Source organism: Diadema setosum, chromosome 11, assembly GCF_964275005.1.
Source record: "Diadema setosum chromosome 11, eeDiaSeto1, whole genome shotgun sequence".
Lineage (NCBI taxonomy): Eukaryota > Metazoa > Echinodermata > Echinoidea > Diadematoida > Diadematidae > Diadema > Diadema setosum.
Window position 1 is genome coordinate 5722149 of NC_092695.1, and position 17850 is coordinate 5739998.

Here is a 17850-nt window from a genome sequence, read left to right on the forward strand (position 1 = left end):
TCATTCCAGTGCCAAACAAACAAACAAACAAACAAATAAATAAAGAAAACATCGCTCATCGATGGAAAAGTGTCTTTTGTTAAAGGTGTCTTTCAATCTACACCTCATTTCGACAACGAATATCCAAAACAGAAACCATCGATTTTTGTGGCATTACTCGCATTAAAAGATTCACAACACTTCCAGAGTTGCACATAGAAGTCGGCGGTTATTATTATTTTTTTTTTCGTTAACATATTGTGCATGACCATGAATGACGAACGTTTCTCCTGCGACAAGCAAACTGCGGACAATGATTTCTAGACCTGAAATGCGACCATAGCCTAAACGTTCTACCATATGGAAAGGTCACAATTCATTATCGACCAAAAATGAGCGCGAGAATGAGAAAATGCTAATTCTTTCCACAGTGACGTATGCATCGGGTCACGTGACTTGGAAAATATGATGTTCGTGTACCCTGCTTTTGTTTTGGAGTCCCGATCGCCTTGCGACAATGGACAAGGGTTAGTCGCGAAAACAATGCACGGAGCATTTCTTAAAACGTCATAAAGCAAAAAGATGGGTACACATTTCCTATAAAGAAGACGGTAAAGCCCAAGGGCATTTCTCCCTATATTTTCTCTAAAAAAAACACAATTCCACGCGAGTTCAGTAGAACCTCTAGAAATCTCGGGCTTACTGGGGCGGAGCGTCTACGGGGGAGAGCTGTGTCCTACCCAGGCTAAGCTGGGAGGGACGGTAGCCAGCACCTCCCCCGCACACGCGGGCCCGCCCAAAGAATAGTCGGAACGAAATCAAGGAAACAAACGTACTCCCAAAACTCCTGCGCCGGCCTCGTGTTGTAATCTTCTTTCTCGACCAGCGCTGACGCGTCTAGCAACGACGTGTTACCAAACGCCGAGGAGGCGTTATAGACAGCGGTGGACGCAACCGTGGTCATTGACCAGGTTGTGGCGTCGGTTTCGTTGGCGGTACCGTTGCCCAACGCCGAGAGGGAATCGGTGCAGTTTTCGGTTGCCCATGGGGCATGGCAATACTTCCAGGGGAGCTCTCTCGTAAACGAGATGAAGAAGTAGTAGAAGACGTAGGCGATGATCACGGGATAGTAGATATTTACTAAACTGTTGATCATGCACATGGCTAACCCAATACCTAAATGACACATCATACATAAAATGAGTTTTAATATCACATCAGGTAAATCTGTCAAAAAAGAGAGGACATGATAAGCAAGTATTCATTGAAGCATAGACAAGTCCTCAAGAGACTTTATACTCCCAACTAACTCTAGGGAACTCGCTTTTCTTCAGGTAAAAATGACCGCTAACCTCGTACATGAACAGCGCGGCCATGAAAGTCATGGCGACAACTGGCCGGTTTTCTATTAGGCCCGTATTTGTGTAAACATGTTTACAAAAATGAATCCAGATCACTGTTGTTGGTTTTCTTTCATATCAATTTTTTTTTTTTTTAATCGCTCTATTTTTTTATTTTTTTTAATATTTTTTCAGGAAAGACTGTTTCGGAGGAAGACAAATGGATCAGAAAAGCGAACCCCGGGAATCAGTGGAGCCGTCCACACCGACTACTCATACTTACGGCGATTCTACCACACTGTCCTTGAATGCGACGCGACCACTTCAATTGGGGCCGCGTGCTCAGAGGACAGGTATATCCAAGAACTACACAGAAGACAACGGGAAAAGTACTGCAAGGTAACGCGTTGAGTTCTGTTAATTCGCTATAAACACATCACACTGGGAATTTATCCTGTATTTGTTCTTGGTGTTGTTTTTTTTTTTTAACTAATCAAAACTTGCTTTCGTGATTCAGCTCTCAGAGGGGCAAAAACTACGAAAGAAATTGAATCGATATTTCAAACAAATTCTTTTCTTTTTCTGTCCGTGCCTGGTGTTCTTTTGTGTTGTTAGCTAAATAGACTGTAACAAAAATGTCGGTCTTAAGACGAGGCTAATGATTTATGAATGCTCAAAAACATTAACTGCTAACATGGGATGGCATTATCGGGATAGATTATAACAATCAGCAGATTATATGTCAAGAGCGAGTATATATAGTTATTGGGAGAAAACACGAAATATGACGAGTATATTAACAAATTTAGTCAAGCACGCTTAACTCAAAGAAATAAACATCCTTTCCCATATACGGCCTTTTTTTTTGGGGGGGGGGGGGGGGTTAATCTTTGGAAAAAGACCCGCTCTTCATTTGCGGTGTAAAGAAGGCAAGTGGCCAAAATGACATCATCATAGATTGCACAACGAGGCCAATATCCTGAAGATCATGTAAAACAAGGAAAATCATCTTTCGCTTAAATTCAAGTACAATAAACAAAATAAGGGCAATATAGATCAATTCAAAATGCATAGGAAAATAGATAAAACAAATACATTAATCACATAACAAATTTATGCTGTAAAAGTGTTTTTCTGTCGCTATATCAAAACTCATGAAGGTCTCTGGATCAATAAAATTATCAAAGATGGAACCTATTATAGGCTAGTACGTGTAGGGCTACTGATGAGATGGCATATAAAGTTGATAAGAATGTACGTCATCACTGGCTATGAATCTTTCAACTAAATAATCTGATGATGAATTTTCGAACTTAAGACATCGCTTTTTTAGTCTGCAAGTTATATAAATACCTGAAAAGTTGGCGATATCAACAATCAAGAAAATGCCACTAGAATGTGTCTTTCAAGTTAAGCATCATAATTTTGGAGAGCAATTTCATTTTATATCGTCGAAAGCAATTGACGCTTACGAATATAGGCAAACATTTTAATATATGGAATTCACAAAGAAGGAATCATGAATGTATAATTGAGATTTTTTGGTTGTTTTTTGTCTGCGTGATATTTTCTCACCTAATCGCAAAATCACGCACAAAAAAGAATAAACGAATAGATAAATAAAACAGATCTGAAATGGTCAAACCACGCTCCCATCACTCATGACCTTAACATGGAGATTCGGAAAACGGAAACGGAGGATCGGAAGTGGGGATTGTCGACAGGGGGGGGGGGGGGGGTCGATTCCGTACCTTTGAAGGCGGGGGCCATGCACCAAACGTTAATGCAGCCACGGCTGGCGAACTGACCAAGACCAAGTTCCATGAGGAACAGAGGCAGGCCGCTCAGCAACAACATTAGAAGGTAAGGGATGAGAAAGGCACCTGTTAACGGAGTGAAAAGATACAGGATGTAAATGTTTAAATACTTATCAAGCAGTTCGACCAACGATTGGACTAGTGCTGCATATTCGCAAATTCATAGTGCTCGTGAAGGGGTCGGAAATGTGACATGGTTTCAGAAGAATAAGGTGACACGAGTTACGCGACAGAATCTCTGAATAATGATTATATACACGAATTCAGACGCTATGAACATCCCCTGTCAGTCACCTACACGGTGGTACTGTGGACATCTGGGTGATCATCTTTGTCACATGATCCTGACCTAGAATTTCTCATTAAGGACCAAATCATTGTCCCGTTTTAAATTCGTATGAAATGACTAATAAACTTCCTTTGAGTCGAGAATGTGTCGAGAATAGTGTTATTCGGACGTCTTTGATGTTGCGTAAAACATCTATGATACATAAGGAAACTAATTAACTAAAAAAAAAAACCAAACAAACAAAAACAAAAACAAACAAAACAAAAAAACAAGGAAAAGTAGAAATTACGCGGTGCGTAATATATGTCCCCGCCGGAAGTAGCATTTAGTAGCAAAATGTACAATATAGGTAAAAAGATCAAGGTCAAAGGTCAAAGAAGTCAAAGGTCAAAATTCTATGTAGAAGTTTTGAAGCCCTCACCTAGTGCCATCACATAAAGCAAACGGAATCGAAATTGGGTTAGAAATGGCGAAGGAGTAGCATTTTGTAGCCAATGTACAATATAGGTAAAAAATCAAGGTCGAAGGTCAAAGAAGTCAAAGGTCAAAATTCTGTGTAGAAGTTTTGAAGCCCTCACCTAGTGCCATCACATAAAGCAAACAGAATCGAAATCGGGTTAGAAATGGCGAAGGAGTAGCATTTGGTAGCAAAATGTACAATACAGGTCAATGTTCGAGGTCAAAGGTCAAAGAAGTCAAAGGTCAAATTTCTGTGTAGAAGTTTTGAAGCCCTCACCTAGTGCCATCACATAAAGCAAACGGAATCGAAATCGGGTTAGAAATGGCGAAGGAGTAGCATTTTGTAGGCTATGTACAATATAGGTCAAAAATCAAGGTCAAAGGTCAAAGAAGTCAAAGGTCAAAAATTCTGTGTAGAAGTTTTGAAGCCCTCACCTAGTGCCATCATATAAAGCAAACGGAATCAAAATCGGGTTAGAAATGGCGAAGGAGTAGCATTTTGAAGCAAAATGTACAATATAGGTCAAAGGTCAAGGTCAAAGGTCACAACTGAAATTCTGTATAGAAGTTTCAAAGCTCCCATATAGTGCTATCATATAAAGCAAACAGAATCAAAATAGGGTTAGAAATGGCGAAGGAGTAGCATTTTGAACATTTTGATCACACACGGACGCACGGACGGACAGACGGACAGACGGACAGACGGACAGACGGACACACAGACACACAGACACACACACGTACGGAGCCCGTTTCATAGTCCCCTGCTCGAACTCGTTCGGCGGGGACAAAAAAAACACGTGATATTACATCACTCAGCAAATAGCAATCGTGAATGATAATAGGACTACTGAGGGCGCCTCAGTTACATGGCCACCAGGGCCCCGTTTCATAAAAGATGTTAGGATGGCAACTCTTGCTGGAATGACAACTTCCTGCAGCAACAGCCAATCAGGAAGCTGGATTCTTGTCATTACCATGACAATTGCCATTCCAGCAAGAGTTTCTATCATATCAACTTTTTATGAAATGGGGCCCAGAGCCTTCTTCTGATGGCCACGCCAATTCTGCGTGCCAACTGCTAGCTAAGTTAGCCGATGCACTGGCAGTTTTATGGATAAACCACATTCAGCACTTTTTTTTTTTTCGAATTCCGCTCAGATGCTCGCCTATAGTACCTCCTTGGTCCGTTGCCCTTCGTTATACTATGCAACAGGCATGGGGTCACTGATTTCGTGGCATGTCAATGTCCCTTTGAATAAGCTTTACAGACAATGCGTAAAGATGAATACACGTCCCTGATGAAATACAATTCAGCTTTTCATCGATCCATTACTAGAAATCTGAGGGTTGGTATATATGATTTTTGCTTGAAAAAAAAAAAATCCATTGTCAAAACGATTTATTGTAAAATACAACGAATCGGGAGGACTTCCAGTAAGCAAATCTCAGATTTGGGGGCCGCTAATGTTCTCGTTAAAAGATTGGTATAGTGTAGGTTAAGATGAGGCTTCACGTTTGCAACGTTTCTTTTTTTCTGATAATATTTGGAGATAAGAAACCTCTTACGAAATATGAAAGAGCATTAAAATTGTTTTAGAAATGACTGAGATACAAAAAACTAGAAATGTCGCTATGGCGACTGATGCCTCCGCCATAATGCATGATTCTCTCAATAGGTGTATAGTACAATGTCTTCACAATGTGTGATGACAGTTTCACATAACTGGCAAAATATCGGACAGGTTTGTCAGAAACATCTTGAATGCTCACTTTCCATGAACTGGGTTTGCTATACAATGTATAATTGTCTATTAAGGAGTGCAGGTACACATATTTGGGGAATTGAAAATTTTTACTTGACTTCTGACCGACCTTATTATAAGTTTATGCATTGAGTATAATTTTCAAGGTATGAAGAAAGAGTGTAATTACAGTATATATATATATATTTTTTTTATTCAAACCTGACCTTTGACCCTTAACCTTTGACCTTTGACCTTCTGGCTAGAAATTTCCAAGAGAATCTCCCTTAAGTAATACATGTACATATTACATTTTAAAACTAATAATGCAATCATTGCATATACTAGTATATGAGGGAAATAGTAACATTTTTAGGAGTTGATCTTGACCTTTGACCCCCTGACTATTGACCCATGACCCCTAAATTCCCTAGATAATCCCTGCCAGTCAGTACATGCATATGTACCAAGTTCCATGAAGATACATTGAACTATTTGCGAGAAAAGTGAGGATGATTGCAACATTTTCACCTAACTTTTGACCTTTTGACTTTTGACCTTATGACATGAAACTCTCTCTGGAGAATCTTTACGCAGTAGTACATGTCTACACTAAGTTTCAAGAAAATAACTACTGGCATTGCATAGATATGGGGGAAATAGCAACATTTTTAGCATTTGACCTTGACCTTTTGACCTTTGACCTCTTGCCAATGTCACTAAAATCTACTCAACTAATTGTCCCATCATACATCATCCTTGGACCGAGTTTGGTGAAAGCTGCTTCATCCAGTTTTGAGTTATCACTTAAACAGATAAATTTTAGGATTTGACCTTGATCTTTGACCTTTGACCTCTGTCCGATTTCACTGAAAAAGTAATCAAGTAATTGTCCCATCATACATCATCCTCCAACAAAGTTTGGTGAAATTTTCTCCATCCAGTCTTGAGTTATCGCGTAAACGGATACAATTTCATGATTTGACCTTGACCTTTGACCTTTAGCCGATTTCACCCAAAATCTAATCAAATCATTGCCCCATCATACTTCATACTTGGACCAAGTTTGGTAAAATTCCAGTAAACATTACTCAAGTTATCGCGTAAACGAAAGCGGACGGACGTACGTACGGACGTACGGACGGACGGACGGACAACCCGAAAACATAATGCCTCCGGCACCACTTCGTGGCGGAGGCATAAAAATAAAGTGAGTCTAGCAAGGTGGGGCCAACCTTTTATAGGAATTGCTTTGTTTTAATTCGATTTTGAATATATCTCAGCCATTCCAAAATCGATTTTCATCAAATAAACTTTGCATTTCCTCTTAGAATTGTATGCTCTCTACCATTTCATAAAGTGGTCTCTAAGTATATCTCGCAAAAACGCTCTCATTCAATACTATACCGTCCCTTTAAAGAGAATGCAAAAAAATATATATATAATCACAGATACAAAAAGAAAAGGCAAAATACCATTATTTTTTTTTTTTAGTCCATGTCATGTGGACGAAGGCGAAGATGGAGAAAAATCTGATAACAGGAAAGAGGTGAAGAAAAGAATAGGGAAGGACGATAGAAGAGTGAGCAAGAGGATTAAAAGAGAGAGACACATGAATAGGGAAGAGATTGAATGAATACACTCAATAGAGTAGAGACCTTGTTCGAAGGGGAAAAAAGAAGACATTTTTAAGCCACCATATAATATATCTAGAGTAATGTTTCATGACCTTGCAGATCTAGGGGATAATGATAATATTAACAAAATTATCACAGACGGAAGGACGAAGGACTATACAGAAGAGTGAGGAAGAGGATTAAAGAGAGACACATGAATGGGGAAGAGACTGAATTAAAACACTCAATAGAGTAGAGACCTTGTTCGACTGTCAAAGGGGGGAAAAAGAAGACATTAATAAGCCACATAGAGTAATGTTTCATGACCTTGCAGATCACGGGGATTATGATAATATTTACAAAATTATCACAGACGGAGGGAAGCAGAGATCTCGCCAGAACACATCCACGAAAATACCTCACTTTTAACGACAAAATGCATGGTTGTGCATGCTCCTTGGGTGATATCAATCTTATATTAATATAGACTTGTCATGCGAGTTTTTGCTGAAGGAGAAAGGTGTGGGCGGTGTGATGAATTTTGTATATAGTGATCATACCTTCCATGTTAATCATTTGAATGGGAACTTTAAGACACTTAATATAAATGGAAACGTGATGTCTGCTCTTCCAAATGTCAATGCCACAACAGGAGAACTTATTATGTTCATAACGTGTGCTCGACGTTTTAAAATTCACAAAGCAATCGAGTTTTCCTTCTTTTTCTTGTCACCCAGCGACTTCATTTAAAATGCCGCAGACATGCCGTAGTCGCCATTACCGAATCGCAGGAGGCTTCGCTAAATATAGAACCCTTGTGAATGTGAGAGAGGGCTTGAATAACAAGCTGGAAAACAGATTCGCCATGCACCACGATGACGTCCGAACGTCATTTGCGAATCCAGCTCAAGCTTATGCACAACATGGAGGGCGACACACCACGAATACATTATATGAGAGTTAAGAATATAAGGTTGAGAGTATGCATATTCCTGATTGCATAGTCCATTATAATTATTATTGTTATTATTATTATTATTATTATTATTATTATCATCATCATTATTGTTATTATTATCAACACCATCGTCATCATTTTTATTATTTGTTGCTGTTTTGTGCTTGACTGTTGCAATAACTATTCTAAGAGACAAAAAGGTGGATTATGTGGTAATTATTGCTATTGGACTATAAAAAGCTCCAAATGATGTACAGGGGCCCAGGGATGTGTGCAATGGCTCCACTGCAGTCTAGAAGCGACATGTAAATTCGCAAATCTCCGTTTGAAGCCGAGTGAGGAACCGCTCGGTGAACGCGCACGGTGATCGTGGTATACCCTCCGCCTGTACACATCAGCCCACTGTAAAACAGCGACTTTCGTGCGGACCGACAGATTGAAATGCAATATCCATCAGTCTTATTGACTGAAGCAGGGCATGCACCGGGAGAGAGGAGACGCCGTCGGAAGGGGGAATTACACAGTTGGCCAATATACTGGCAATAGACTGGCGGACGGGAGAAGGGGAGGAGGATAATCAGTGGCGGATCCAGAGGGGGGGGGGGGGGGGCGCAACCGGCGCACGCCCCCCCCCCTTTTAATATTTTTCGTTAAAAACAAAAGAAATAAAAAGAAAAAAAATGAAATGAAACCCGGAAGTGGCACCAGAAATATTAGTCACGCCCCCTCCCCCACCCCCCTTTACAGAATTCCTGGATCCGCCCCTGATAATTATCATCTCTGGCATGGTGCATTGTGCCCGGTTGATACACATCGCTGGCTACAGTATTTGCTATAGTCACAATGGACTGAGCACAAGATGGGTTGGTCTCGCGTGAATATTTGCATTTTCCAACGTGCAGAAGCCCAAAATCAACTCCATAATTATAGTAATCAGACTGTCTCGAGGGCCCCTTTCCACCGCCCGGACGGAGGCCATTTGGCAGGCATTGAGCAACCCAACCCCCTCCCCCCCCCCCCCAAAAAAAAAGCAATAAAACAAAACAAAACGACAAATATCCAACTATGCTCTTTAAACTCCGTATAAAGAACAGTCTGGTCATCGCGTTAATGCACTGTTCATCGTTACACATGTTTAATAGAAAATTATTAGTGCCGTGTGATCTATACCAGCAACGCTGCTGGAACATAATATTCTGTCAATACACGCGACTTGATAAATATCAAAAGATAAAACTACACATTTTCCAGCCATCAGAAAATTCAGAATTCAACAGTGAACAACATGAACAACAACAATTCACAATTCAATAAAGAAATAAAATAAAGAAACTGGGAAGCAATCAATATCAAGTATTGAACCCACCTCCTCCGTTGCGATAACATAGGTAGGGGAACCTCCATACGTTCCCCAGGCCCACGGCCCAGCCCAGGCAGGACAAGATGAAGTCCATCTTGTGGCCCCAATGCTCTCGCTTGACCTTCGGCTTCTCGCTGTCCTTGGGCGGCAGGCTGCCATCAACGACGTCCCTCCGTGCGGAGATGGCGAGGTCGTACTTCTTTTCATCGTGACCGTTGACCATCGGTTTCTCACTGGTTGGCTGCACAAAGACAGGGAGAAAGCCAGAGAAAGAAACTAGAACGTGATGGCATAACTTAAACGAAGTATATTGGCTATTATGTTTTGTGGGGCCCGTTTCATAAAACTTGTCATCAGTGACAAGTTGTCATAGATGTGACAAGCTACTGAAATCCTTGCATCTGATAAGCTGAGAGCAAATTTGTCATAGAAATGTGGCAGATGTCACTGATGACAAGTTTTATGAAACGGGCCCCTGGAAACACTACCCAGCTTTGGATCTACCAGGGAGGTGGACGACTCGAACGCTGAAACGATGCAGCATCTAGGGTTGAACAATGGAAACAGTATAAATGTACCTCTTGCCAGGGAGGTGGAAGAAACTTCCACCTCCCTGCTCTTGCCTTGCGCATGTGCAGAACACGATTTTTAGCCCAATAGCGTCGTCTTTTGCGTTCGCGTCGCAAATCTAGAGCTCTTTCGCTGCCCATGCGCTGTATGCAAATTCGGATCACCTTCACCATCAGCAGTTTTTTTCCAATATTGAGCAATGCAACTCCATGCGTATTTTCAAAAAAGTTCATAATATTTGTGTGAGGGCGTATCCCCTTTCTCATAGGATGATGGAACCCTCCCCAGCCGAAATAAAGCATGGCGTGGAATAACACTTCTACCTTGATTATTTCTGATTTTAGGTACCAGCGATCACTGTGTTTGTTTTGATTTCATCCTAATCTCTAAAATTCAATTTGGATACAAAATGAAACTGCACTGATAAACTACCTGCTGATTCAATGACTACTTCATACTGAATGGCCAATAGGCTTATTTGATAATTTTGTGGTCGTAAACGTCCGTGGTCTCCTACTAGACCTTACAGCCACTGAGGCAATTTCCCATGTATATCAAATGCTACTCACGATTGCCGCAGGGACTGGGCTTTTGGCTGTATAATTTTGTTACACGCTACTTACTGAGTACAATGAAATAGTCCACGAAAAGAGTATCGACTCAATTTGTGTAGGGGCCTACTAAAGAATAAACTGTAGTTCCTCTCAAACAGACGTACACATACAAGCAAACTGACAGACACACACAGACACACACACACACACACACACACACACACATAAATTCACACACACTTTGGCAGGGCTCTTCTCTTCGAACCACCCCTACACCATCAACCCTCTTTTTCTTTTATTCCCCACCCCCGCTCGCGCTCTTCCCTCAATGACCTTGCGCATTCTCTGACCATGACGTCAGCAACACGTCACCAACCCCTCCTCCCATAATTGACCTAAGTGGAGAGGAAAGCGGGATAACAACGCATTCCTTCTCGTTCTTGATGATTTCACACAAAAGCCACATTATCTTTACTCTACAGCACCTGCCGCGCCAGCGCATTGAAAATGAACTTGGTTAAGAAATATACAATGTACCACGGAGCTTTTCCATGCTTTAAATACGAAGCGCTATATGACGCAGATTTTTTATTCTTTGGTACAATCAATACAGTGTACTGTACACGTTTCGTCAAAGCTGATATTCAGCTTCAATCGGAGATTCGCGAATTACGGCTCGGCCGCAGATTTAACACACGAAAATATCGCGAACGGACAGGCATTGTTAGTGCACTTACGACAGCCTTTATCAAAATTACGAAAACAACATCTCGCGAAAATGTTTGTGACCTCATTCGCGAAAATAACACTCAGCTTCTACGGTGCAGTACATGTATATCATATTTGGTCTAAATGCCCTATAGTGTTTCCGAACACATCGGGTACTTCTATTTCTCTCATGAAACTCGTCAAACGGGCATTTAATCGAAATCATGGTTTATTTAACCATGGAGTTACTCAGTACTATCCCGCAGGTACTGACTGCGAAAATGAAAAACATGCATGCGAAAGTGAAAAACATGCATGCCTACATCACGCATTCTTTCTCCGATACCAAGAAAAGAGAAAACGGGTTCTTTTCTGCGATTGTTAAATAAACAAAACACCCAATCTGACAGAAAATGCGTCATACAGTCATCTTTTCTCGGACATATTACGGGAAGATCAAAGTTCGTTGCGTTCAGTCGTTGATGCAGAATTGGAACGGGTATCAGAAGCCCGAAACGGAGGGGCGTTAATGCCTTCCTTGTGCAGAATCGTGGAGAACACGGAACAAAGGAGAGTTTAGCTCTTGTGGAATGTGAACGACGCCTTAATGGGTTCTCCCCCCCCCCCCCCCCCTCCCTTGTAAACCACCTTGTTACACGGGTAGATTTTCATCGTACGCAGTGGTGCTGGCAAGTGAATACTGTACTGACTACTGTATTCAACTCCTCAACACTGCCACTGCTCAACCTTTTTCTGCCTCAATAGACCAAAGCAGACTGATTGGAAAATAACGGGCACTTTCACCCTCCAGCTTATCACTCCCACAGTTAGAAATCACACGGCCCTCAAGCTCATCACTCACAGTTTAATAGGAAATCACACGGAAGAGAAGTCACTGATATAAACGAGCACATGCTTTTTACGAAACAGAGAAGATAGACTGTGATACCCAAATACTTACAGGTCCTACATATTTTGACTATTTAAATTAACAACAGAGAACATAAAATGTGATATCCAAATACATGTATAGTGGGTCCCACATATTTGGACTTTTGAGTCTTTTTTTCCTTTAAATTTATCAGGACCTATGCTTGACTTACTGATTTTCCTATCACATCTAGATAGCAAGTATACAATCATGTGGATATTTACTTTTGTTCTCGACGTGTCCGACGCTAGCAATGACTCATAAAATACTTGGAATACGAGAATGTACAATTTTTCCATTCCGATTCTGCTACTATATAAAACTTGGGACGACGGGCGTCGAGAGCCCTCCTTACAAAACGCAACGCGAAACAAAAAAAAAAAAAAAAAAAGCGTACGATCTTCATTGTGGGCTCTCGGCCAAGCGCGCGCGCGGGAACTGCCACCACAACGGGAATTTCTTTGTGTGTATTTTTCGCGATCTGAATGGACGCAGGCCAGGCGGTGGTTTAATGAATGAACGTCGTACAATAAGTCAGTCCTCTTTATTCAGAGTTCAGGGTAGACAAAGCAACTAGCTTACATTCTCACATTTTTTCCTGATGCATCACTTAACATATTTACTTGCCGGATTGCAGCTATATTGACTCTAAGTTGTAATCAATCAAAACGACTTCCTACATGTACTAAACCAAGAAAATGCGAGTGTGTTTGTGCGGCACACAGGAACGACTAGTAGTAACACGCCATACAAAATACTCGTATACTAGTACTAGTAATTAGCCACACATTCATGCTGGTATAATATGTAGGCCTACTACAGGCCTACTTGTAATAGGCTTCCAATTCTGAAAAGGATCAAGTTTCGCTCGTTATAATTAACGCTGTACACAAACATTTTCATTTTGTAATGAAGGTTTTTTTTTTGTTTTTTTTTTTACTTATGAGAATTTTCAAGCAATGTAGGATATCGAGTAGTTTCAAATAAATACATGTAGGCCTACTAGACATCTAAGACATCTCGCTTTGAAAGGATATTCATGCACTGACTGTACAAGCAATAACAGCACTTGCAATTTAGGGGACATGCTGTGCTGAGCATAGCGAGAAAATAATACTGGTAACTGGCACACGCAACAGAACGCATTAATGCGCGGGGATACCATTCTGACTATTTGTGCGAACGACAGATGCCAGATTGACAAAACTGTCGAATGAAGTTCATTGATCGCAGATAGATACAGTACAAAGAAGGTGGCGAATTCCAAAATGAGACTCCACATTCTACCGACTGTGAATTGAAGCAGGAAAAAGCTTTGTGCCAGGTTTGTATAATACCGCTGCTACTTTCTTTATAAATACAACTACATGTGCTAGTGCAATAGATACTAGTATAATGTTCTTTGAATCTGTTTCAAGACTCGCTCGATCGCGAGCCTGAATTGGCTGAGGGAAGCTGGTAAAGCACTAGTACAGTGTATAACCAATAACAACACTAGTGCAGTATAATTATGTTCGATGTCTTGAAACTGTGAAAGGTAGGCCTACGTAGACCAAACATAATTTGGGCAGAAGAAAGTTTGCAGTACAAAATTCGGACATTACTTTCACCCGAAAATAAGCCTTTTGCTGGAGCTTTACGAGTGAAAAATACAGTAAATCCAGCTTTTGGTCATACCGTTTCGGGGAGTATTTCAGCTCTCCTCACTGAAAGTCACTTTATAGTTCAAGGGGTTTTCCCGACTTCTTTGTCAAGGAACTCGGTGTACAAAATGTGTTGTGCAAATGTAAGCTCTGTCAATCCTCAATGTCATCTTCTCAAACCAGAGTAATGATTCATGTGAACTGTAGGTTTATCCCTTTGCTTTACGGTTTTATATCACAAGACTGGGCATATAAATTTTAACTACACCATTCCGTAGAGGTCTCTTTCCACCTCCCTATTTACAATTCATCCCTCCCTACCCACCTGAAAACATGGGTGTCTGGTACCTAGCGATGCCGGGTGCACGTCACGAGACCGACACCCAGGAGTCATACAGCCCACGAGTCATACAGCTCACAGGTCATACAGCCCATGAGTTATACAGCTCACGAGTCAGTCATACAGCCCATTTAATTAGTTCGACACTAAGCTAACAAGGCCCGCCCCGTGTTGTGTCTGTCGAACTCGTGGGCTGTTTTTACCTAGTGTCGAACTCGTGGGCTTTATTTGCCTAGTGTCGAATTCGTGGGCTGTATGACTCATGGACCTGTTTTCATTGTCGAACTCGTGGGCTGTATGACTCGTAGGTGTCGGTCTAGTGGGATGACCCCGCGGTGCCGGGCCCGGGGTCTAATGTTGTTCACTGATATGACGAGTTTAAAACCTCGGTGGTGGCGACATCCGGAATAGTTTCTCCAAGGAGTTTAGAGTTTAACAATAGTTTGATGTGATGATTGGGGTTAGAGTTAGGGTACTAAAAGTAAATACGGTACGTATGTTTGTCTTTAATAGCGTGCAGATATTTCATAGCAGCAATTGTCGCAGGAGCAACTATCAATGTCAAGGAACCAGCCTCGGTTTTGGTTGTAATTGTAGCTCCATGGTATGTCAGACATCGCACACGGAGGGACTACTATATAACTACACGTGTATAGTTGCGCATTTTATTCCATGCGGTTTCATAATATGCAACCATTCTATATTACGAACAATCCATTTCCAATTTTCTACCAAAGAGGTCCGCGGGAAGGTAGTAAAGAAAGCACAAGAGTCGTGTCTTTGTCATACTTTGTACTTTAGTCATTTACCGATTAAACATGGACCTTAAATGGATATGTTTTAAAAATCGGTGCATCTCTCCAGAGTACTCGTATTATACTCGCATTAGTAAAAGATGAAAGGCAGTGCTCAGCGCCCGACATCAACACCACCGGTAGGTACTTTCACTTTTAGATCGCTATCAAAATTCACACTCGCTGTGTGCGAGCCGCATGGTGCGAGCTAGGTTTAGGTAGCTGCTCTAGCTGTGACGGAGGTATACGATTCTACGAAAATACTAGTAGACACCCTATACTGAACATTTTGGGCCTACAGATCGTGTCGACAGTTTCTTTCACACTACACTGGCACTGGCGCTGGCGACTGGCGGATTTATTTAGTATTTTGTTTCCTTGTCATCCACTGTTTTCATCATCTCTGCTGCGTACAATGTAGCACGGTTATCAAGGTGAAAAAAGGAACAATCCTTTGTGAAGAAGCTTGCTTCGGTGCGATGAATGACATTCCGCATGGTCCACCACTTCTTGAATTGAATGAAACTCGGGCGAATGGCCTCGCTAAGCGACGAGGCCTCGATTCATAACACCCGCACCGCGATCACCCGGTGCGTCGTGGAAATTTCCATCACGGATTCGTGACGACTACACAGCGCGCTCGCATCATCGGTTTTTAGTCATCTATATCTCAACTCAAACAAGTAAAATTATTCGCTGTTTATAGGCCTTTACTAACGTTTTAGTTGGTGTGGACGTCGAGCGGCAACACCAGAACCGTTTCCACTGTTGTGGGGATGTGTTGTGGGTAACACCTTGCCCATTTAAACCCCGACATCGCAATGTTACCTTGTACATTATTGTACACATGATACAAGGCCCAAGGGAAACGAAAATATTGCAAAGTAGGGGCCTAGGCCTACGCAGGCTACGGTACCACACACACACACAATCAAACACTCACACCCCACTCCCACTAACCACTACTGTAAAAATTACTAACAAATGTTAGGTATAGTCTAAGTTAGTTTCTGAATGACTGTAAGTTTTACTTGTTTGTTTTTTTAATGTAAACCCGCACATTTTTTTTTTATATTTCCAACGAAATGCAAGTGTAGGCCCTACGTTTATAAATAATTACTGCCACTACCATCTAGCCACTGCCTTAACTTTTAAGACCAATGTCACGGCATTTAGATTCTAATTTCTATTTAGATCTATTTAATAAATTTATTCACGTCAAACTGCAGCACATCAAAACACTGACAATTCCTAACAAAGTTACAAAATGAAAGTAGTAAACCATGCTGAAATTTCATTGAAAATTTTAATATCTGAATCGTTGTTAGAAATCCAGAATCTAATCAGCAGTGATCAGGTGACTCAGAATAGTTAAGTTTCTAAACAGCTGCTAAAGCCAATGTCTAACTGTTGATAGACACGACGGTGTTTGATATTTTACTAGAATCTACAGTAAACTTACGTTTGAACCGATTCATTTTTATTAATACGCTCTAATCGGATTTATCAAAGTTGAAAACGGCAAAACATACTGTCGCTAGATAGATAGATCCAGTTCACGTTCCTCGATTTATTAATGTTCGAAAGTAAAAAAGGAAAAAGGAAAATAAAATCTTCTTTTAGAGTAAACGCTGAACGCTAAAATATGTATAAAACTGCCTAAATTTCCTCCTAACTGACCTAAGTTTTGGCAGCGCAACGTGAGTAGGGCCTAGCTAATTAATCGCGTAGATTCTACTCGACTCCGTATCCATCAATAAATTTTCTTGTGCGATTTAGAGTCTAGATAGCGACTTGGCAGTTGGATGTTCGTGCGGACACCCCGACGAACACCATCCGATTGGTATGATTGGAAAAAAAAAAAATGCTGAACCAAACACATTTCACACCAGAATCATTTAAGTGTTTACAATTCGACGACAATGAGACCCAAAACTCCTTAAAGTAACGAAAAACGCGTGTTGAGAAAATTTATACACTTACCACGTGGTCGTAACTCATCTTGGCCACTTTGTCTCTCTCGAATAGTGAAACGCATGCAATATTACACTGAATGAATGAATCAATATGCACTCGGCTCGCGTTTTGGGGCTCAAGCAGAATTCAGTCTGCCCCACACCCAATGATCGGCGGCGTAAGAAGTTGCGAGACAGGCTCTAGCTCTCGAATCAATTTACGAAAGAATCCACTGTTAAATTCACAAGCAGGGCAAGGTAACAGTAATACATTAACACTAGAATTCGATAGAACTCAAACGTTGTGGTATAGTCTAGCTAGTGATTTAAGCAGCCGCTGCTCTCTAAGCTGTGACCTGACTGAAAATGAGATGCTGGTGCGCCGCCGTCGCGTGTAGGACATCCGACAAGAAGTAACTGTGTGTGTGTGTGTGTGTATGGACGGACGTGTCGTGATATAATATGGGCGGACGTATCATGTGTGCTTTCTGCGGTACGGATACGAGTTCTTCTTGGCTGGCTCTGGTCGGAGGACTCCACCACGCACGGGCGACGGAGAGAGTATCTCTATACACAGTGTAATAAATGCATCACTGGCTGAGTCTGGGTTCTACGCGGTTGGTGGATAAGGGAGCATGTTCGTGTGTGTGTGTGTGTGTGTGTGTGTGTGTTGTATGTGTGTGTGTGTGTGTCGGTGAGGTGCGCGCGCACACAGAGACGCTGTCGTATACGCATGTACAATAAAACGTGTGTGTGTGTGTGTGTGTAGTGGTGAATTCTACGTATGAAAAA

The 17850-nt window shown here is 41.4% G+C and overlaps 1 protein-coding gene and 1 long non-coding RNA gene across 2 annotated transcripts in view; one reads left to right on the forward strand and one right to left on the reverse strand.

Moving 5' to 3' along the window:
• Nucleotides 1-17850, reverse strand: part of LOC140235229 (sodium- and chloride-dependent glycine transporter 1-like) — a 58397-nt gene that overhangs the window by 34095 nt on the left and 6452 nt on the right. Inside the window, exons 2-4 of the mRNA XM_072315262.1 lie at nt 9570-9804; nt 3071-3202; nt 816-1155 (exon numbers count right to left, since the gene is read on the reverse strand). Of these exons, the coding sequence (XP_072171363.1) occupies nt 816-1155; nt 3071-3202; nt 9570-9804 (707 nt within the window). The remainder of the gene's footprint in view (nt 1-815; nt 1156-3070; nt 3203-9569; nt 9805-17850) is intronic.
• Nucleotides 13599-17850, forward strand: part of LOC140235230 (uncharacterized) — a 43645-nt gene continuing 39393 nt past the window's right edge. The window contains exon 1 of the long non-coding RNA XR_011901688.1: nt 13599-13650. This is a non-coding gene — a long non-coding RNA (uncharacterized lncRNA). The remainder of the gene's footprint in view (nt 13651-17850) is intronic.